The sequence below is a fragment of the Merops nubicus genome, unplaced genomic scaffold, assembly GCF_000691845.1.
Source record: "Merops nubicus isolate BGI_N331 unplaced genomic scaffold, ASM69184v1 Scaffold13638, whole genome shotgun sequence".
NCBI classification, from domain to species: domain Eukaryota; kingdom Metazoa; phylum Chordata; class Aves; order Coraciiformes; family Meropidae; genus Merops; species Merops nubicus.
The window spans coordinates 1-8,460 of NW_008623717.1; the positions used below are offsets into that span (position 1 = coordinate 1).

Below are 8,460 nucleotides of genomic sequence, written 5' to 3' on the forward strand. Positions count from 1 at the left end.
CAACCCAACACTCCCATGGCCACTAAAGCATGTCCTGAAGTTTATATTTATATAGATGGCTATATTTTTAACTTTCTATCCCCAGGCTAGGATCCAGCAGGGCCCATGGCCAGCCCCAGAAGCTGGGGGTTGCCAGTGCTCCCTTGGGCTCGTGGCAGAAGATGCAGGGTGGGAGGGATGCAGGCACCCAACCCAGCCCTGCCAGCCCCCTCCTGAGCCTTCAGGAAGCGTTTTGGGGGGGTACAAAGCCCGGCAAAGCGTGCAGAGGGGGCAGGAACAGGGCTGTCCCTCCAGCCTGCCCCCCAAGAAGGGTGGGACGTGCTCCAGCACCCCCTTACCTGCGCCCAGCTGAGGTTCTTGTTGGTCAAGTGATAATGCACCATGCCCTGGTGCTCGTGTTTCAGGACACTGCCTGGGAGAGACCAGCAAGCAGAGGCTCAGAGTTAGGACAACTCCTGAAGCTCCTGACCACCATCCTGCCCTCCCCTGCCCCAGCAGCTCACGGTACCTGGGAAAGTCTTCTCCACGAAGGCCTTGAAGGCCAGCAGCTCGCCCTCCTCCTCGCTCCGTGTTTTGGCCAGCAAGGTGTAGCCACTGCCAAACTTGCTCTTCAGGTGCTGGGGGCTGCCCAGGCATTTGAACTGCCCGTTCACCATGATGGCCAGCCGTGTGCACAGGGCCTCGCACTCCTCCATGCTGCAGGACAGAAGAGGACTCGCTCAGCAGGGCAGAAGCAGTAAGGGAGAACAGCAGAAGCTTCTAGGAAGGGGCTGGGTGTGGATTCCCTCCTCTCTGGCCTTCCACAGGAGGGAGATTTGGGTCAGGGCAGGCACTGCTGGCTGCTATGTGCCCAACCACGGGGCGCTGGAGGTGGGTCCCATCCCTTGGACCCCGCCACCCTCCTGCTCACTCCCCAAACGCTCCGGCCAAGCCCTGCCCAGACAAGCGTCACCTGTGGGAGGTGAAGATGATGGATTTGCCACACTCCCGTGTCCGTGTCACTGCGTCCCAGAGCAGACGCCGGGCCACGGGGTCCATGCCAGTGGAAGGCTCATCCAGGAAGATGACAGGGGGGCCCCCGATGAGGGCGATGCCAGCGCTCAGCTTCCTCTTGTTCCCACCGCTGCAGACGGAGACGGGACGGGCACAGAGTCCCGACGTGAGCCCAGGGAGAGCCCCAGGGGGCGAGGGGCAGAGGGGATGGGGCGCCTCCACGTCTCCTCTCACCTGTAGGTCCTCACGAGCTTGTCTGCGTGGGGCTCCAGGAGCAGCCCCCGCAGCATGTTCTCCACGCAGCTGCCGCTGTAGCGCTCGGGGATGCCCCGCAGCCGGGCGTACATGCCCAGCGTCTCCCGGCCCGTCATGTGCTCCAGCAGGGCATCAAACTGGGGGCAGTACCCGATCCGCTGCTGCACCTTGGGGCCAGAAGAACCCAGCGGGGGTGAGCTCGTGGGCAGGGCTCTGCAAGGAGGTGCCCGAGCCAGGAGGTGCCTCGGCACCCGCAGGGCTTTGCTGCACCCCCGCAAGGTTTGCGCTCAGAGCGATGGGGACAGAGAGGTGGCTCCAAAAGTGCAGGGGAATGAGAGGGAAATGTTCCCGTCGCTGGAGCAGCCGGGGAGGGACACACAGAGCAGCTCGGGATGGCCACCGTGTGGTCTCCCCCTGCGCTGCCCAAGGTTCCTCGCTGTGAGGGGCCACGTCAGGTGGCCCAGGCTCTCGGGAGAAGGACAGTGCTGGAGGGGCTGGACCCTCCCCATCTCCTGGTCTCCTCTGGGGACAAAAGTCCAACAGAAGGCAGAGTCCCAGGGAGGAAGCAAGCAGGGTCAGGCTTCCAGGACACCCTCCCCATGTTCTCCTCGCCTGACACTGCCTGGGGTTGACAGAAGAGGTGGCCAGAGACTGAACTGAAAGCCTGGCCCCTGCTCATCTCCTGCATTTCCAATGGGACTGGGCAATTCCCAGCACCGAGACCTCAAGCAGGGGTCTGGAGAGGTCTGATGTCCTTGTTTTAGGGAGACCACCATCACTAACTCACCTTTTTCACATTCCCAACTACAGAACTAAACCTTTGGTGAAGGGTTTGCCACCCTCACTAGCTTTAGCTTTCACGTCAGTCATCCCACTGCTTCCATGAGAGTGGGAAGCTGGGCCACATAAGGACATGACATCCTGAGACACTACCTCCAGCCCTGGCAACTGCCACCATGTCCTCTTTGCAGACCTTTGCATGGTGGCCCAGGCAAGCTGGCCACAGGACTGCTCATAACGCCCCCTCTGCCCCCACTACCTTCTTGATGTTGGCCAGGATGCTGTGGCCATCCACAAAGGCATCCCCCGACGTGATGCTCTCGTCACCAGTCAGCATCTTGAAGGTGGTGGTTTTGCCTGCTCCGTTGAAGCCCAGAAGGCCAAAGCATTCCCCTTTGCTGACTGCCAAGGAGATCCTGTCCACCGCCAGCAGGGACTCCCGGCTGTCGTAGACCTGGTGGAGACCAGCACATGAGCCACGCTGGTCACCCCCCAAGGCACAGACAGGCTCCCCAAGAGGACCCCGAGCCAGCTGGCAGCAGGGTACTCAGGAAGGGCCATGCTCTCCTCACCTTGGTGAGCTCCTTGATGACCAGAGGGCTGCTGAGAGATGACAGCAGTTCTGGGGGCGACTCCAAAACCTTCTTCCTCTCATCTGCTACGTCCCGGTCCTCTGGCAGCACAGACACCCTGTTCAGCAGTGCCACCTGAACGTGGGGGAGAAAAAACACTCAGTGCCACCTGGCTTCTGTGGGACAAACGGGTTCCTCCAGTGCCCTCAACACAGGTAGGATCCATCCCTTCAATCAGCCACCTCTGGGGATGCCTCAGGCCCTTTACCAGCCCATACACCCAAGAGCATCAACTCCTCCAAGCAACCTGCTCCAGGGATGCTCCCTGGGAAGATGATGCAGGTGAAGAGGGCCTGCCTCCAGCTCGCAGGGCTTGCTCTGGACAGCACCTTTACTTCCCACACACTTCAGCTCACCCACTTGCGCCGCCTGCAGATGCCACAGACCAAGGTTCTCAGTCTCCAGAGGAGGTTGGTCTCAATGAGGAAAAGGACGAAGAGGAAAGAGAAACCCTGGATGGTCAAGGAGGTCAGGTACCGCCCGATCCCAGGCGTCTCCCAGGAGAAGTAGTTCATCTGATAGCTGATATCTGAGCAGAGATGGAACAAAACCAAGACTTGGATCCATCCACACTCTTGGGAGGTGCAGATAAGGTTCACAGAAAGCTGTGAGCCCAAAGCTTTGCCAGGCTCATCTCCAGCCCAACCCACACTGGGCTCCCTGCCCACAGCTCTTTCCAACACTCATCTCCAGCCCAGCCCACACCGGGCTCCCTGCCCACAGCTCTTTCCAACACATCCCACAAGAGGATTTAAGTCTGGAGAAGATACCCAGTGGAGGCACAGACTGGAGATAAGTCACTCTTGGGACTGGGACTTTCTTTGCTCGTCTTCCCCTAGCCCACATTCCCCTCCAAGTCTTAAGTAAGGAAAAGGCTCCTTAATTGGGTCACCCATCAGTGTCTTTGTTTTAAAAGGGTACCTGGAGCTACGGCCCAGATTTGGTTAAGGCCCCATGACACTGCCCAGCTCCACCACCCAGCCCACAGAAGACCCCTCAGTGTGGCTGCGGTGGGACGGCCAGGTGAGGACCAACACAAGACACTCACTGAATGCCTTGCAGATGAAGATGGCTTCAACAGAGGAGGTACAAAACTGAATGAACTCATAGTTCTGGTAGAAGTCACTGATGCATTGACCCAAGCAGTAATTGGGCAAGACAAGAAAGACTTTATCCAGGGTTTTGGAGAGGTCCACCAAGCCCAGCTCTGAAAGAGGAGCACAAGATGGTTAAAGGATTGGAGCTGGTTTTTGAGAAAGAGCCTGATACTTCCCAGGTCTCAGGAAAACCAACAGAGCTTTGTCACATTTAATGGGTGAGACTGGACTGCATGGGGCTTTCTTCTAGCGTGGGGACAGCCCCTGGGGTGAAAGAGTCCCCCTGGGGGCTGGATCTTCATGGGGAGGGCAGGGTGAGTGCTGGGCAGGCGTGGAGGGCAGCGACCCACCTGGGATGCTCATGATGGTGACTGCCAGGAAGGTGGCTGTGCCCGAGAGGATGTTGAAGATGGTGAGGCGGGTGTAGGCCGTGGCTGCCACCGAGAAGAAGAAGCTGAGGAGGTACATGAGGGGGATGATGGCCCAGCCGTACAGGAGGAAGATCAGCATCACATCAACGAGGTGGCTGTCTTGGGTGAAGGCTTGCACGTCGAAAGCTTGGAATATCACCTGGGGCACAGCAGTGCAAGGAGAATGCATGTTTGTCCTGACCACAAGTGACGTCTCCTTGTCTCAAGAGGTCAGGCAGGAAGGTCATGGCGGCATCGCACTGACCCGGATGACCCCTCACAGATGGTTCCTACCATGCCTGTCCCCAAGGGAAGCCCTCTTTCTGCAGATGGGGATGCAGAAGCCCAGATCTGGGGAATTCCTGTCCATGTTCCCATGTATTTGAGACCTTGCAGTGCCCACACTCAAGTGTTCAGGTGCCAGAGGCTGCAGTCAGTTGACCCAGCCAGTTGGCCACGGCCCCGGGATCAAGCGGACAACTTTCTTGGTGGTCCTTTCTGAGACAACACCAGTGGCCTCACCCTCTTCCCTGCACCCACCCACAACCCAACACTCCCAGAGGAGCAGCACCCAGAGCTCCCACCCAAGGGGAGGAGACAGGAGAGGATCAGGGGCGACTCACCAGCATCAGAGCGCAGGGGATGAGGAAGTTGATGATGTCCCAGAGCAGGGCAGAGAGCCAGAAGTTGACGACGTAGACGCCGCTGACAAACTGGACGTGCTTGGCTTTGATGGCCCGCTCGCTGACCAGCAGCAGGGCGAAGGTGCTGGCCAGGGAGGCCATGCCATACAGCAGGTTGATGGCGATGGCAAACCCGGTCTGGCCCCTGCAGGGAGAGCAGTGGGGCAGCTCAGGATGGGCACAGCACTCCCACAGCCTGCCTCTCGTGGAGGCTACGCCCACCCAGCAAGCCAGCGGGCAGCACACGCACCCCACGAGGGAAGTGCACCTCAACAAGACGTCAGACAAGACAATCTCTCACGCACAGCCCACCCAGTATGCCAGAAACCTCCTCCCTGCCATTGTGAGGTCCCACACACGTCCCCTCTGGTAGAGGTGAGGTTCAGAGACCCCAGGTATGGCCACATGGCCCCCTCTACTCAAACAACCCCAGCCAGTGTCTAAAGGGCAATACCCAGCCACTGAGATATGGGCACGGGGCGCCGTGGCTGCCAGGCTGAGGCAGGTAAGCCATGTACACAGCTCTGCTCTCCTGACCTCCCGAGTACAATCACAGCTACGCCTGGGTCTGACAAGCTCCAGCCTGTCTCCCCCAGTACCACCCAGCCAAGCTGCACCCGTGGCAGGCACAAGCAGGCAAGCAAGCGCCGTGCCACCAGACGCACTCCATGAGCTGGTCTTTGGCCTTCTCGGTGATGTTGCGGGGCTGAGGGTAGTTGGTGACTGTGATGGAGGCGTTGGGGCCCGCCAGCAGCCTGAAGACAGCGTTGTCAGCCAGCATGAGGGCCGTGGCCGGGGAGTGGTAGGCCTGGTTGTTGAAGAGGGCGGTGACCAGCGTGCGGTTCCCGGCCCCTTCGAAGGAGGCGGCTGCGATGTAGTGCTCGTTGAAGGCTCCCCCTTCCTCAGAGGCTCTCGAGATGAGGTAGTCCTCCAGGCCACCTGCCAAACAAAACGGCTCTTAGGAGCGGGCTCCATCACGAGGGTTAACTGGGGCCAAGTGGAAAAGACCTCGAGCAGCCCCAGCCCTGGTGGCCCACCCCAGCCCCAGCGATGGCCACAAACACAGGGCTATGGAGAACAAAGGTCTGCTCGGGGAGGAAGGGTCCTGCTCACGGTGGGACCCTCCCGTGCAGGAGGACACGAGGGGATAGATCAGACGCACTGCAGCTGGGACCCGAGCCCGGGGGCCCTGGTGAGAGGAGCCCCGGGTGAGAGCTCACCCAGCACCTCCAGCGGCGCCTGGCGCTGGGCATCCAGCAGCTCCAGGTACTGCCCCGCCAGCTGCTGCGCCAGGGCCGAGGTGGGCGAGGCCCAGAAAGGCACCACGGTCTGCCCGTAGGGCTCCAGCGTCAGCCGCAGCTGCGAGGAGTCCCTGGGCCCCGGGAAGGTCTTGGCCACGATGAGGGCGAAGGCAGTGAAGATCAGAGGCACGAGGAACTGCGCCGCCACCATCTTCCAGTTGCGCCAGCTGTACATGGCACGCTTCATGAACATGGCGTAGAACTGCTGGCAGCACAGGTAGAACTGGGAGGGGAGAAATGGAGCCAACGTGAGCCCTGGCCGGCTGTGGACGGCCCCACCAGCCACCCCACCCCACGTGGATGATGGTGGGAACGGCCCCAAAAGCACCTCCCCGTCCTGCCCGCGAGCCCGCAGCTCTCCACCCGAGCCTGTGAAGGGATTAGCAGGGCAGCCACTTGACTCCAGAGCAGCAGGTCAGCTCATCAGACTCCACGGCTTCCCAAGGGGAGGGAGTCACCGCAGGATCTCAGGTGTTAAAAGCGGCTTCAGCCACGACCTTTACCTTCCTCCACCTCCCAGCTGCTGAGGCTCACAAATAGGATCACCCCAACAGGGCTGCCTGCCAAAGCGACCGGGCTGAGGCTCCTGGGAGCTCCCGGCCCAGCCCCTCCAAGCACCTTCTCTGCTTTTTAAGCCCATAAACATCTTTCTCCCCTTCTGCCTTTGAGAGGTGCCCTTGAGAAACGCAGGGAAATCTATGACAGCCATGTAGGCAGCGGGTCACGAAGGGCTGCCAGGGATCTGAAGCACAAGGCTAGAGAGGAAAGGAAGATGGTTTATCTCATCTCCCTGCTGGAAATCTCAAGCGATATAGAACTGCAGCCAAAAATCACTTCAGATCACCTGGGACACCTTCAAGAGGATCTCTGTAGACCTCAAGATTAACACAAAGAGGACAGCAGTGACCAGCCCCAACAACCCAAAAAATAACTTGCTCTAAAGACACAGACTCCAGTTTGATCTTCCAAACCACATGCAATGAGGCTCCACCCTGCTCCAAACGCCCCCTCACATGCCCTGTCCCCACTCCCCGTGTGGCAACACCCCGGCACTCACCCCGGTGTTGAGCTTGATGCTGGAGCAGTCCTCTGTGATGAGTGCCCCGCTGTCATCCGTCATATCTGTCATGCCACTCAGGCTGCTGGAGTCATCCATGGCCCAGTCGTTGGAGCGTCTCTCGTGCTGGTACTGGAGAGCAGGCAGCTGGATGGCCTGGATATCCATGCTGGAATCCACAAGTTTCCCAACCCTAGGCCAGGAAGGAGAGCAGGTGATGAAAGAGAGACCCGGACAGAGAGGCCGAGCTGGTCTGAGCTGGGGAGGCCAAGCCCCAGAGACAAAACTGGTGTAGGACAGCACCGTCACCGAGCACACGGGGACTGGTGACCACCAGATGACACCCCAGCAGGGCAGCCCCCCTCCTGCCTACCTCAGGAAGACCTCCTCCATGGTGGTGACCGAGGCGCCGTAGCTGGCAATGCCCAGCTCCTCCCGCCTCTGCTCCAGCTCTGTGAAGAGGGCCTCAAACCTGAGGAGAAGCGACCAATCGGACACCCACGCCAAGGGACAAGGGGGGGTGGTTTGAAACTAAAAGAGGGAGATTTACACTAGAGAGAAGGAAGAAATGTTTGACACTGAGGGGGGTGAGCCCCTGGCCCAGGCTGCCCAGAGAGGTGGTCACTGCCCCATCCCTGGAACCATCCCAGGGGAGGTTGGCCGGGGCTCTGAGCACCCTGCTCTAGCTGGGGATGTCCCTGCTCCCTGCAGGGGGTTGGACTGGATGGCCTTGAAAAGTCCCTTCCCACCAAAACCAGTCTAGATTCTATGACTCTATGCCCAGCAACCGGCGCTGTCCCTGCAGCTGCTGCACAGGCAGTGCCATGGGGGCAGGAGAGCGCCGTGCCAGCAGGCACAGGGGAGGACAGTGGTGACAGGAGGAACTGAACTCGGCTCTCCAAGGCCAGTGCTGACGCAGAGAGCAGGTCCCCTTCCCAGCAAGCCCGTGGGGACAGCGTGTGCCCCGGCGTGTGCCAACGAGGGGACCCGGCCGGGGATGCTGCTGTTACCTGTGGGTGCTCTCCTTGGGCAGGATGAAGGACAGCTCTGCCCCGGCGTTGCTCTCCATGGTGGCGTTGGGCACGTACTGACAGATGAGGCGGGAGATCTCCCCCAGGTTACAGTAGGGCTCCTTCACCATCACCATGTGATATCCAGCCCCTGGGCAGAGCCGAGGGAAGGGGGAGGAAGGTGAGGCCCAGCCCAGCCCTGGGGGGCTGGGGCAGGGAGGTGTAATGGTTTGAAACCTGCT

General features: G+C 60.1%; 1 protein-coding gene across 1 annotated transcript; it reads right to left on the reverse strand.

The window, feature by feature from the left end:
- Positions 1–338: 338 nt before the first annotated feature.
- Positions 339–8,369, reverse strand: ABCA3 (ATP-binding cassette, sub-family A (ABC1), member 3; the record flags this gene model as incomplete). Its single annotated transcript, XM_008945171.1, has 15 exons — positions 339–412; positions 509–696; positions 953–1,123; positions 1,228–1,415; positions 2,288–2,482; positions 2,601–2,735; positions 3,017–3,189; positions 3,709–3,867; positions 4,108–4,327; positions 4,791–4,995; positions 5,516–5,789; positions 6,071–6,374; positions 7,209–7,401; positions 7,582–7,680; positions 8,219–8,369. Coding segments are annotated over 15 exons (2,729 nt in total), but the record flags the coding sequence as incomplete, so codon positions are not given.
- Positions 8,370–8,460: the final 91 nt, after the last annotated feature.